At 37.2% G+C, this 14,634-nt stretch overlaps 1 protein-coding gene across 1 annotated transcript in view; it reads right to left on the bottom strand.

Moving 5' to 3' along the window:
- Positions 1-5,794: 5,794 nt before the first annotated feature.
- bowl (brother of odd with entrails limited) overlaps positions 5,795-14,634 on the bottom strand; it is a 61,968-nt gene continuing 53,128 nt past the window's right edge. Inside the window, exon 3 of the mRNA XM_034978940.2 lies at positions 5,795-7,913. Within this exon, the coding sequence (XP_034834831.1) occupies positions 6,626-7,913 (1,288 nt within the window). The 3' untranslated portion in view covers positions 5,795-6,625. The remainder of the gene's footprint in view (positions 7,914-14,634) is intronic.

Below are 14,634 nucleotides of genomic sequence, written 5' to 3'. Positions count from 1 at the left end.
CAAGTGGTTCCCTGCCACTCATTTGGTGTTTTGGTCTGTCCACCTAGCAGGGGGTCTTCCAACGCTGCGCTTTTCCGGTGCGAGGTCGCCATTGTAGCACCTAGAGACTGCATCGGCACCGCGGAAATGTTTCAAAAAAACTTAATCAACAAACGAAGTCGCGGGCATCACCTAGAGTAGGTAGGTACCTACTTAGTTAAAAAACCGCGGTTAGCCATTTTGTTGAAAGGACAGAAGAACAGGTCACGAACTACAACGGAATTTATAGGATTTATTTTTGTTGCTTTAGGTTTACCTAATATTTTGTTACAGTCTTCAATAAATAAATAGTTAATTCGGAATTGACAACCCTATCCTATAATAAAGCTTGCGATCTGCTGTCCAGTGCATTCGAGATAATGCCAAGCAATAATTTACCCATTTTCAATCTTAACACAGCATAGATAGAGATTATAATCAAATAGCTTAAGTTTAACATTCCCGTTCATATGCCTGATGCCTGATACTGCGATATTCGTTATTTCTTATGGTCCATATAACAATTAGCATAGGGTTGGAAATACGATGAAATTGCATAAAAATTAACTACAATCATTATTGAACTACATAATTTTAAGCAGGTATCTTTCACTGTTTATTTTTCTGCTTATCATAAAACTAGCTGATGCCCGCGACTTCGTCCGCGTGGATTTAGGTTTTTTAAAAATCTCGTGGGAACTCGTTGATTTTCCGGGATAAAAAGCCTATGTCCCTCTCCAGGTCTTCACATCAATCCGTTGCACCGTTGCGACGTGATTGAAGGACAAACCAATAAACCAACAAATTAACAAACAAACACACTCACATTTATTATAAGGGTACTGAAATAATAGGGGTACTGAAATAAGGGTACCTGATTCAAATCGTCAAGTGACTCTACAACTGTGTTTCGAGATGCGCTTCGAGAGCAAGAAAATCTCATGTATCGATACATAACGTCTCTTCTCTAATATGTATTAAATAAAATACCTAGTAAGTATAATTTGTTTATTTGTTTGTCTACATAAAGCTAAGTTTTACTTGACTTTATTGCAAACAAAGCCAAGGCACAAAGCTGGCATTTGAATAAAGTTAGGTATATTATAACTACTTACGAATTAGATTTTGAATGAATCACGACCATATTTTGAATCCTGCAATAGTCTGCGTATACCTACTTATTGTTAATACCAGCAGAAGTCAAAACCATTGTTTGGAATCAGAGACCAATGCAACCTATAATTTAGGACCGTCTTATCATTCCTATATTTTTAGTACAAGGCCTTGTGATACGTGTTGCGTGAACTGTTGATTTGAAAATATATTCTACCTACTTAGGGTATGCCTGAACGGCGAAATTTTACTGCGCGATTTTTCTCTCAAAACTGTGATATGGACTTTGTTACTCAAAGAGACACCCTCGAAATTGTTTAGAATAAATTCATACAACTTATTGAGATTGCCACACACCAAGGACTTTTTCAAAGTCACTCTTTGTCACAGTACTCGTCATAGTTAGTTAATACCTAGTTAAGTTACAGCTAAACTTTCTCGTCACGTATCAGACAGTGGTTTGGGTTACCAGTACGGGGAAATTGCTATGAATAAATTCACACAATTTATAGTTCGCGACAGGTTGACATGGCAATCGGAGAGAGGGCGCCCCGCACACCCGCACAGCGCCCCGCACTAGCCCGGTGATAGTCCCGGCCCGGGATAACGCGCGATTGTCATGTCGACCTGTCGCGTACTTTGAGATTTGGTGATTGGTAGGACTTGTCACCGACATTGTCACAGTAGGTACTCGTCATCGTTAGTTACTTATACCTAGTTAAGTTACAACTAAGCTTTCTCATCACGTATCATACAGTGGTTTGGGTTACCAGAACGTGTTTCCCACTTCGTATTGTATATTATGTGAAGCTGTGATAGCCTAGTGGTTAGGACGTCCACCTTCTAATCGGAGGTCGGGGGTTCGACACCGGACACGCAGCTCTTTTCGGAGTTATGCGCGTTTTAAGTAATTATAATCACTTGCTTTAACGGTGAAGAAACATCGTGAGGAAACGTTCTCAAAGGTGTGTGAAATCTGCCAGTCCGCACTTGGCCTGGCGTGGTAGACTATGGCCAAACCCTTCTCACTCTGAGAGGAGACCCGTGCTCTGTAATGAGCTGGCGATGAGTTGATCATGATGATGATGATGATGATGATTGAAATTTGGTGTTATTGCCACACACCAAGGAGTTTTTCAAGTAACTTTGTCACAGTAGTCATTGTTAGTTAGTTAAGTTACAGCTAAGCTTTCTCGTCACGTATCAGACAGTGGTTTGGGTTACCAGTCCGGGTTTCCCACTCCGCATTGTGTATGTAAACCACTCGTTATGCTTTGGAGTCCATGCACGTGATAGATTTACGATTATTCGGTACCTACCGCTTGAATCCGGGTAATATGCTATTGTCACCAGAGAGTTACATTGTATACTAGAGGCGCAAACCTTATCATAATAATATGAAGATCTAGTAAAAAACCGGCCAAGTGCGATTCAGGCTCGCGCAATGAGGGTTCCGTACTACAGTCGTATTTTTTCGACATTTTGCAGACTCTATAAAAACTATGATACGTAAAAATAAATAAAAATTTGTTTTAGAATGCACAGGTGCAGACCTTTCATATGATACCCCACTTGATATAGTTTTCTTACTTAGTAAACTGAAAATACTAACTATTAGTTCATGATCACAATTTAATTTTTTTTGTGTGATGTAACCACAAATTCACGGTTTTCAGATTTTTTCCCCGAATGTCAGCTATAAGATCTACCTGCCTGCCCATGATTCTAGGTCAACGGGAATTACCCTGAAGGTTTCTTGACAGACGGACAGACAGACAGACAACAAAGTGATCCTATAAGGGTTCCGTTTTTCCTTTTGAGGTCGAAACCCTAAAACCACACAAATATTTTAAAAATAGGTAGTTACCTAAACTAAACCAGAATTGTTACATAGGTAACATCATTTAGGAGTAGTCTGGTTGGATTTTGCGGGACATCACTGCCTTTAGTAGCATGACAACTCTCAGAATGTCACAGTTTAGCTATCATACAGTTCGAGAACGACCAAACAATCATTTCGAGGGACTGTTAGCGTCTTGTTCCAAAAATACTACTGCCAGGACGCTTTACCCGACACACAGTTGAACGGCAAATGTATAGCGATTACGTATTCTGTACGCGTGGTTCTGAACTGTATGATTGCTAAATCGTGGCATGAAGTCATTTAAACATGTGTTCAATGAAAATTGCTTGCGAAAATCTTGAGGAAATAAATCGTTTTGCATAAACTGGGTTTACCCAAAATGAAGTCTAAATTCAAAATACTTTTTGGAAACAATGAATTGAATTAAAGTGTTTGCTGGAAAATATGTTGTCATCACTAACTCAATAGCATCTCAATAGCCTATTATTCATTGGTCTACTAGTGTATTCGACCAGAACACGTTTGGCTCAGTTCAACAAACATGGCCTCCCCACTGCCACTTCAGCTTGCTAATTCGTAACTTGTCGCAGTCATGAAAATCCATTCGTACAATTAATTATATTAGAATCCAATTAAGATATCTATTTTTATTTCAAAGTGCCACTCGATGTGAGTGCCGACGTAGCATAAAATCGTTTTTCATTCCACGCATTTTACCAGCACTTGTCCTCATTTGAAGATCAATCATCCAAGCTACGCTGTAACAATTATTCACAGTCTCCAGTCTAGATATTATTGATTGCCACTGCATAATATGTTCGGAGCTTTCACCTCAAATCATCAATAATAAAGAAATTCACACTTTCTTGCACAATCAGTAGATCAATACTAATATTATAAATGCGGAAGTGTGTGTCTGTCTGTCTGTTAGCTTACATAGTTTACATACCGGGGAAGGGCATAGGCTACTTTTATCCCAGAAAATTAAAGAGTTCCCCGGGGGTTCTTTAAAACCTAAATCAACGCAGATGAAGTCGCGGGCATCAGCTAGTCATCTTTAAAGTTAACTCTTGGTCGATTATTATGCTTATGATATTTTCGATCTAACGACATACCCACCACCTAACTATTAAAAATTCTTCATTTTTCAGGGATATTTCAATAGCGTAAGATAAAAAAATGGAGGTTGAGAGACGTGAATCCTACAGTTCGCAACAGGTCAACATGGCTATCGGGGTATGAGGCGGGGGGACGCGCTATCTTGCGCCGGGCTAGCGCGGGGGCTGTGCGGTTTTGCGGGGCATCCCCACCCCGATTGTCTTCTCTACCTGTCGAGTACTATATATTATATCGTCGCTAGTTTGTAGAAAGGGCGTATAAGCCATTTTTCTACACATAAAATCAATATAATAAACTAGCTGATGCCCGCGACTTCGTCCGCGTGGAATTAGATTATTAAAAATCCTGTGGGAACTCTTTGATTTTCCGGGATAAAAAGTAGCTCATGTCACTCTCCAGGTCTTTATGTATACCCATGCAAAAAATCACGTCAATCCGTTGCACCGTTGCGACGTGATTGAAGGACAAACCAACAAACCAACAAACCAATAAACCAACAAACCAACTAACAAACACACTTTCGCATTTATAATAAGGGTACTGATTACGTTCGCCCTTTCTACAAATCAGCGACGATATGGGGGCCCTGAAACAATCGCAGTGCCCAGTGGTAGGTAAACGTTTTAAAATAGTGATAGGTTAGTGGTAGGTTTGATCACAGATGATAGAGACAATAATTTTCTTTAACTGGAAGGGCCAGTTTTGACTATAAAACCTATTTTCTTGCAAGTTGATTCACATGCATTATTTCTCATACTTACTTTTGAAAAAATAAAAAAGATAAATTCACAAGTGGTCTTCTGAATTGCTTGAACCACGGGCCGCAATAAAATGGTGATAATAAAAGAAACACCTTTAAAAAAGGTCTTAATGTGTACTGACCGTTGAATTAATATGCAATTCTGGTTTATTTTTAACGATAATCTTTATTACTGAATACGAAAGTATTAAAAGGAAGTTTTTTATTTCTGCGATAAGTATTTTATTATATTATATTATTTAGGCATTTCTGTGCCTATTACTATACATATTACCACTTATATTATAATTATTATCTTTATGTTCCCTAACAACTTACGTACACCTTAAACCCAGTTTCACTAGCCTTTAAATCCTCTTCAACCTAGTTGCCTGGTAGAGATCGCTTCACAGCGATAAGGCCGCTTCGCTTTTACATGTTTCTTTTTGTGTCTTTTCTTTTTGGCGTACAATAAAGAATATTAAACTAAAAAAAACTATTTTATTTCGGTGTGTATGTTCCCTTGTATGGGTAAATACTTATTTGTAATTATTCCTTATTGTTTATGCCAACCTGTATTCTAATATCTACACTATGATATTGAGCTGTAATACTGTTACCCCTGAAAACTTATTTAGCATGTCTAATGTTAAGTAGGCTTTTAAGGTTAAAAAACAGGGCACTGTTTAGTTAGGTAGGTACTTTTATTTCAGTATTTAGTTATACAACTTCACTAGTAGCTCAGAATATGTACCTAAATAACATGTGTTTTGTTTTTTACTCCTGAGTCCTAAAAGCTTTAATCTATGTGTATAACCGGCATCATGTTATGTAATAAGGCAAAACATTATTTTTGGTTCAACATCATTTTTAAGGCGTATTCCAAATCTCAGAGATTTTATGCAAATCAATCGCCAAAAGAAAACAACAAACAATGCTTTTGCGATAATTTATTAGGATAAAAAAATAAGAATCAATGTACATTTATAATATTATTGAGTCAAAACACTTAATATAAAAATCTGAGCAACAAGAAATTTCTTTTACAATATTAAAATTTTATAGTTTTTGAATATGGACCCAGTATATTAAATGTTTCCATATCTTCTTAATCGACAAACAAGTGTACCTACTTGATATCTGCTGTTTATTAAATTGAAATAAATCAATAATAATTATACAATGTATTTAAGTACATAGTTTAGCAAAAGTTTCACGATAGATCAACCTTTAGTGGCTAAATAATATCTACTTATTACATTTTTATTTATTCTTACAAATAATCTCTTAAAAATTATAAATACGTTTTTAGATTGTAAATCTAAATAACCTAGCATTGCTGTCTTAATAATTATTTTACTTAACAATATCTAAATAATAAATAACACATTATTATTCTGATACAGTCACCTCATATTTTCTGCGTCAAATCACACACAATTAAATAAAATTATACCATACAATGGAACATCAAACATTAAATATAATTAAACACATATGGCTTATAATTTTGATAAACTATAGTTTCTTAAAATTTTGGACGTAAACAAAACACTGCACAAACAAATCTTATGAGATCTTTACGAAAACCAAATCCACGTCACAAATACGTACAATCAATCATACTTCTAGGAATTCTTTATACTTTTACAAAACTTCAATCTAATAATACTTCTGAAATATTAAATCTAACAGCATTAATAGTAAAATTATGTTTATTTACAATTATGTCTACAAAATTATCACTTATTCCTTCAAATAAAATTAAGTAATTAACGTCTCATTATATCTTCTATGCTAAAGCCTTTTTTAGGTCCACTGGGTTGACTCGTCCCAGGTTTTGGATTAGTATTTGGCTGTATTCCAACGATGTTTTTAATCCCATTAGCAATCGAATTTGAGTCTGTATCTGGATTATCTTTTGCAGTTTTTTGAGGAATGTTTTTGCAATTAGTAACACTCGTTGAAGTACTCGGTACCGTATCTTTCGGTGGAGCATGTTTGACAATTAAATCTTGTGCTTGAGTTTGTTGAGGTCCCAGAACAGAATGCGGAACTGGGCCATACGGAATTTGTGGATGAGGCGGGGGCAGTGGCAGTCCAAATTTGTGGTATGGTGGCATTGCTATCATCGTTGGCGGTATACCAATTACTACATCATTATTACCAATCGCATGTCTGGGCATAGTCAAGTTTGTGGGTTCAGGTGACCGACTTCTATAAACAGCTGCACACGTCCTGACATTCTCTCCAATATCAGGCGGATGACTTCTTTTTCTGAACGGACTTAAATACATTCCTGTAGGCCCAGGATCTATAGGTGGGCTGGCCATTTGATTGATTTTAGATGGATCAGGTGGTGGCACTTGATGTAAGTCACGACGAATCTGTAGTTGTGGGTGACGTATTTGGTGTTCAGGTATATCAATGTAGCGCATTTCCTTCTCCATGATTTCATCTGTTGTGAATCGCCGTTTTTCAAACAAATCTGATGGCATTCGGTGTTTGTCGAAATGCTGTGGACGCATTGTATAAGGACTGGCCCTGTCTCTCGCTTCATTGTGATGACAATGAGTGCGTTCTACCGGCGATGGGGACACTGGACGTGGTCTTTCCTCACTTTTTTCTCTTCCAATGCTTTCAATTGAAGACGAACGTGCTCTTCTTACTGGAGAATGTTCTGGAGATGACAATTCCGGATCTTCATCATCGAAACCAGGTTCAATAGGCGAGCCTGGTCTACCTATATCTTCTTCGCCCACATCTAATACGTCACCTGTTGGGACGTCACCGACTGCATGTGTTAGCGCATGTCGTCTCAAGTCACAGTTCCTCCTGAATACCTTTCCACAGGAATTACATTCATAAGGTTTATGATCAGTATGGGTTAATAGATGTGTCTTGAGATTTGAGCGCTGATTAAAGCTTCGGCTACAGACGGGGCATTTGTGAGGGGACTCCTCCATGTGAAGAATCTTGTGTACCGCCAGCGTCCGCGACTGGCAAAATCCTTTTCCACATTCTGTGCACTTAAAGGGTTTCTCTTTTGAATGTATGTACCTGCAACAAAGAAAGTGAAATTGAGCGCAAAGTATTTTTAACTTAATGTACCTACACGTGTATATCAGGTTATTACTTTCTGAGCGTTCATCGACTACATTTAATGATTCATACCATAAAATATCGTGGTTTAATTAAATGTCTGAGAATGGGAGGAGTTGTATCGAACATAAGTTTCAGGTTGCTATATAAAATGGACTTTATTTATAGTTTGATTGCAAAATGTAGGTAAGGAACAGGCCTGGTTCTAATTAAGATTATGGATTTGTTACGCTTATGTTTGTAATTACCTTATTCTAATTGTAAGGCAATAATTGTTAAATATTTTTCAGTTCCGCGAAACGTTGAACCTTTTCAATAACTTGTATAAAGAGTGAGGTCAGCCTATCGTGTGAACATTATATTATTATGCGTCCACGCAACAGTATGAGGCGACGTCACAATTTAGCTTCAATGACCACGATTTTGCGCAAAACCACCTTGAACATGATCCAAGTAATTTGAGCTTATACTCTCAAGGCGAGTTTAGACGAAGCATACGTTGAAACCACCATCCTTAACTGACCCCTACTGGTACGCTCTCCAGTATGTTAAAAACGGTAAAGAAATTGCAGACGGGTCCATTTTTGTTTGGTTCCGTTCCACAGTTCCAGTTCAGCCGAATCGAATTACGTTAAAAGCATTTTGTGGCCAATCGCTTCGATTAATATTATTAACGCGACGAGGTATTGGGTTGCCCGTCCAAGAGAATTTATTGATTTATTGTACACAAATTTTAATGAAACAAAGCTCTAAAGAAATTAATAGGTGTTAGAACATTTTTTATTTGGCTAGCTGTAATCTTGCTTGACATAATATACGACAAAATTAATATTTTGTGAGCTTTTAATATTTAATTACAACGAACGATGACTGGATATTCTGTTTAAGGAAGTTTAAAGGTCAATGAATAACGGAAATATTAAATGGCAATTCATCGAGTAATCACGGTTATTATAATTTTTCGAAACAATCGAAACTATGTTGAAATTTAATTTACTCAGGTAAAATCTTACACTTATTGAATTAAAATCTTGTCCAGCAATATTTACTGTCATATCGAAGGAGAAACGAGAGTTTTTAATGAAATTTAAAGTTCTATAAAATTAACGTGTTCTCCGTAATGGTACCTTCGGCGACGTAAAATAAATGCTTGAGAATTTTACCGACAAAATTAAAACAAGAGAAGCAAAATGTTGACCTAATGTTATACGTACTCGTATATTGAAACCGGAATATAATACCGCCTTAATTATTGAAATAAGGCTCGAAACATTCGACGAACACGATAAACGTAAGAGGTCTTAGTGGAGCGCACTTAATGATAATGGAGTCAGAATCCTTAAATTCTCCGTCGTTGTCATGCGAAGAATGTACCACGTAAATAATATATCATTACTATGGAAGTTAAACAAAAAAGTGTAATGACCTCAAACGTCTCGCGTTACGAAGGTTTCTGGTTTTATCAAGATTGTGTTTGATGGTGTCTCGGCGTCATAAAGCTATTGCTGAGATTTATTACACCTAAATTCCTTGAAGATCTTTTTCGTAACACTCGGAGTTTTAGTACGTGCCAAAAATCATAATACTCTTCCCATAATAGGTATTAAAAAGCTGTGATAGGGAGGTGGATAGTATATCCGCCTCCAAAACAGAAGTCGGGGTTCGTTTTAAGTAATTAAATGTATCACTTGCTTTAATGGTGAAGGAAAACATCGTGAGGAAGCCTGCATGCCTGAGAGTTCTCCATAATGTTCTCAAAGGTGTATAGACTATGGCTAAAACCCATCTCACTCTGGGAGGAGTCGAATAGGTATTATGTACATTATTCAAACACAATCCATTGCGAAAGTGTGTCTGTCTGTCTGTCTGCTAGCTTTTCACGGCTCAACCGTTCAACCGATTTTAACGAAATTTGGTCCAAAAATAGTTTGCATCCCGAGGAAGGACATAGGCTACTTTTAATCCCGGAAAATTGAAGAGGTCCTACAGGAGTTTCAAAAACCTAAATACTCGCGGACGAAGTCGCGGGTATTATCTAGTATGTTATAAAATGATTCTGAACTCATGCATTATGAAAGCCCCAGTTAAATGTTTAAAATGGAAAACTGAGCTTCTGTTTTTCCATTTCAAACATTTGTCTTAGAGAGATCTGTAACTGAGAAGGTAATCCGCGTTCGTTCTTCTGTCACAGATATCTTTTCGTGTGAATAAACTGAAATCAAGTAGGTAGGTGAAATAAAATCATGATTTACCTAGTATTGATTTTTTAATCTTTCATTGATGAACATTTCTACATAGCATGGCTCTTCGCTTAACATCACGCAAATATATTAGAATGAGTAAACTGACCGGTTTTGAGTATTTTAACTAAGGAAATATAATTCTTAATACAAATCACATAAAGTTGATTATAAAATAAACGTTATTCCAGGCATAGTAAGTACCACTTTGGTAATGCACGGTACAACTAAACCGGAGGTTTCAATTTTATCACCTGTCTCATGGTCATAGAGAAAATTAATAATATAATTTTGTATGGAAACATTAAGAAAGAATTATTTTATCGATCGATCTTTAGCATCTAATATATTAATGAAATTTATGCTTTAATGGTATCTTTCATGTTGGTAATTGTGATTGCAAGACAAAAAATATTTCAAACTAGCTTATGCTCGAGTATTCGTCTGCGTGGACTACAAAAATTTCAAACCCCTATTTCACCCCCTTAGGGGTTGAATTTTCAAAAGTCCTTTCTTAGCGGATACCTACGTCATATTAGCTATCTGCATGCCAAATTTCAGCCTGATCCGTCCAGTAGTTTGAGCTGTGCGTTGATAGATCAGTCAGTCATTCACCTTTTCCTTTTATATATTATTTAGGGCCAAGAGGCGCAAATATGAGAATATAGAAAATAGTTTCATATTTGTGCCTTTTGGGGTGGAGACCATGGGTTCGTGGGGCGAGGATGCTAGATCCTTTTTTAAGGACCTTTCATCCCGTCTCGCGGAATCCACGGGGGACCGGAGGGCTGGCAGTTACCTCGGTCAGCATATTAGTCTGGCCAGTAACGCTGCCAGCGTTCTGGGCACCCTGCCTCGTTGCGGTGGTTTAGATGATATTTTCGATTTGTAATTTTTATGTTCTAGAATAAGTTTGGTATTTTTGTTTTTTGTATCTTCTTATTTAGATTAGATTAAAAAATGAAACTTAATGTAAGGGAAATATATGAAATGTAGCTAGAAAAACTAATTCCAACCAAGCTACTGCTGCTTCCAAATTTAATGGTGCAAAGGGAGAATAGGAGGCGGAAGATTTAACCACTCGGCTATCACGCCTGTTTTATTGATGTAAAGATCAAGTTTTCTATCAGTCAAATGGTCAGACCAAAAATCGATCCAATTAAATAAATAGCTGACATAAAATATATCAGTCTCAAAACGACTTACAATAAATTAGAAATATCTAATGAACGTGATATCTTAATTATGTAATGAATTGAGAAGTCTATGCGTGATTAAGTACGTGGGATGACGGATTTGGAACCACTGGTTGGACAACTTCACTGAGATCAAAGGAACCGCCAACGGATTCAAATTAACAAGGCAATTACCGACTTACTTTGAAAACGTTAGCTTAGAACCGGCCGGGACAATAAAATCTACATTTCTCGTAAGCCAAACATAACATCCCGCCGCAACATTGTAACATCAATTTGAATAACCAAGAGAATATTTTCGATGTCCCTGGTGAAGTGGTGAGCGCTGTGGGAGGTCCCGGGTTCGACTCCGGCAGGGGCAATTTGGGAATAGATCATTTCTATTTGTCTTTAGTCTGGTGGGAGACTTCGGCCGTGAGTAAGAACCATTCTACCGGTAGAACCGTACCGCCAGGCGATTTAGCATTCCTGTAGAAACCGATAAGGGGTAAGGACTTAATGAAACAGCCATATCCCTTCCAAGTGAGCCCGCTTCCATCTTAGACTGCATCATCACTTACCACCAGGTAAGATCGTAGTCAAGGGCTTACTTGTAACGGGATAGAAAAATGTTAGATTGGTATTCTAATCCGAAAAGTTCGGCACGTAAACTCAAGCCATGCTCTCGAGTTATGGACATTAGAAAGATGTTAATCGTAAAGTATATACATAATTAATGACACAAACAAATCTTTCCCTCCCAACTCCTTATCGCACCAGTTCGATCACTTTTGACGTTAAATAAAATATAAGTAACGTCTGTCTCTTCTTATTATACTTTAAGATAAGGATCGCGATGGACAGTCGCTCAGAATCCCATCAAGACCCGGCGCGGAGATTAAAAAAGTGAGGCTCGAAATTACAGAGAGGACCGTGGACTCGCGCTAATGGCTTACATTAAAAAATATTTTCCATTACGGTTACCGGTTGTATAATGTGTTTTGTTGGAAGAGACACTTATAAGAGATAGGCGCCGGCGAAGAAAACGGGGACGTGAGTCACGGTATTGAAAGAAATTACAAAATTTCATGAAAAACGGCTCTGTCACATCCATGGCAAAGGCATTCCGAACCAGTGGTGGCATTTGACGATTCAAAGTTCTTGTAAAAGTTTAAATGAATTAAAAAATATATAAAAATTACTTATTTATGGTGTTACGTCGTCGTAATTTTACTGTGGTGTAGTGTAGAGCTGCTGATACTCAGACTATTTTTATTTTGCAAAAGAGAGCTATTCGATAAAACTCGGTTCACGCGAATGCCTCCGTGAAAAATTTAAATTTAAATTCTGAAACAATTATTAGATTTGCCATTACACAAAATAATTGATGAATTCCTTAGTGACAAAGTTGCGTGTAAGCAACAGTTTCAGTTTGAGAAGATGGTGTAGTGTATACTGTGTAGTACATATTATTATTGTAACATTTTATGATTTGAAAAGAGCAATTGCTGAGTTTCTTTCCGGCTCTTCGGAATCTGGATATCTACTGAACCGGTGGTAGTCACAGACCACATATGTAGCATAACAGACACTAGTTGTCCTACATTTTTTTTAAATTCAGATACAAGTTAGCCCTTGACTGAAATCTCACCTGGTGGTAAGTGACGATGCAGTCTAAGATGGAAGCGGGCTAACCTGGAAGGGGTATGCCAGTTTTTAATAAATCCATGCCCATTCGGCTTGAACGCTTAACAGTTTGGCGGCACGGCTTTGCCGGTGGGGTGGTAACTAGCCACGACCGAACCCTCCCTTTGTTTTATCTTCGTGGCTGTAATTGGACAAAACCTCCGGACTCTCCGGTCACTCAACTAAAGTGGTCTAAAAAAACTCACAAGTACAAAATTCATTGAGGAACCGCACGTCGGCATTTGCCAGTGCAACAAACAGGTTCTCGAAAACGTCCTCGTTTCGTTTTACAAACACAACTGTTGTGACAGGTAAGCGAATATGGAGTCCAACATTTATTATTATGGATACTGAAAACGTGGTATCCACAGATTACTGATTTACTAATTGATATTATTATTTATATTATAGTTACAAAGGAAGACGTTTAGGCACATTTAGTTCTACCTCCATTTTTAGGGTTTCGTAGGTACCTCAAAAGGAAAAGGGAACCATCCAACCATAGGAACACTTCGCTGTCTGTCCGTGTGTTTGTCGTGTATATCAAGATCCGTCATAGTAATCAATTCCTATAGGGTACTTCTCGTTAACCTAGAATCATGAAATTTGGCAGATATTAATTTTCACCGCGATTAATAGCCTCATCTGGTGACAGAAGGGCTGGCTCATTTTTTGCGCAACGGATCAGCCTGGCTATCCAGCGCGGAAATGCAGCCAGTATTCTTGGCACCATTCCACGCGATCATGATTTATATAGTAATTAGATAAGGCTAGCTAAAAAAAAAATGTGAAACAAAATTTTACATGAGTAAAGAGGAAAATCCGAAAACCGTGAATTTCTAAATCACAAAAAATATTAAAAAATGCTATTTCTTGTACGACGGTACAGAAACCTTCGTTTGCGAGTCCAACTCTCCCTAACATACAACACTAACAAAATTAGTGACGTGGAATGAAAATTTTGTAGAACCCTAATAAAAACTACTGGTAGTGAAAATTATCTGAATACTTTAAGTTTATAACACTTGAGACTCATTTCTCACATCGACCCGGACCAGGTTTTTTGTATCAATTCAATCGTGAGTCCGAGATTGCCTATCTAACAACTATACAATTGACATAGATCGATGTAACTTTTAGAGCTTCCAGGATCTGAAATAGTACCTACCTACCAAAGAATATGAGTGGTATCTGACAGATTATTTTGGCCACTGATATTTATATACTAATAATGTTATAAAACGGAAAGGTTTCTTTGTTTGTTTGTAATCATTAAACTCTGAAACTACTGAATCGGTTTTTATAATTCATTCATCATTAGATAGCTACTTTATTCAGAAGTAACATGGCTGTAAACTACGAGTACGAGACGAGTAGGTAGTTAATAAAATGATTTTTTGCCGTTATCTTCTTAGCAGATTCTGATTTCTGAATCAGTTGTAGAGTCTTGACTAGTTTAAACTTCTAAAGACTTAAAGCCTATTGAAATGTTAATGTTAAACTAAATATTATTTATTGAATATACGAAGTTTTTAGGTGCATATATCAGGTAATATGAAAGCTATAATAGAAACTAAC

The sequence above is a fragment of the Maniola hyperantus genome, chromosome 19, assembly GCF_902806685.2.
Source record: "Maniola hyperantus chromosome 19, iAphHyp1.2, whole genome shotgun sequence".
Taxonomy (NCBI): Eukaryota; Metazoa; Arthropoda; class Insecta; order Lepidoptera; family Nymphalidae; genus Maniola; species Maniola hyperantus.
This window is presented reverse-complemented; position numbering and strand designations above follow the sequence as displayed.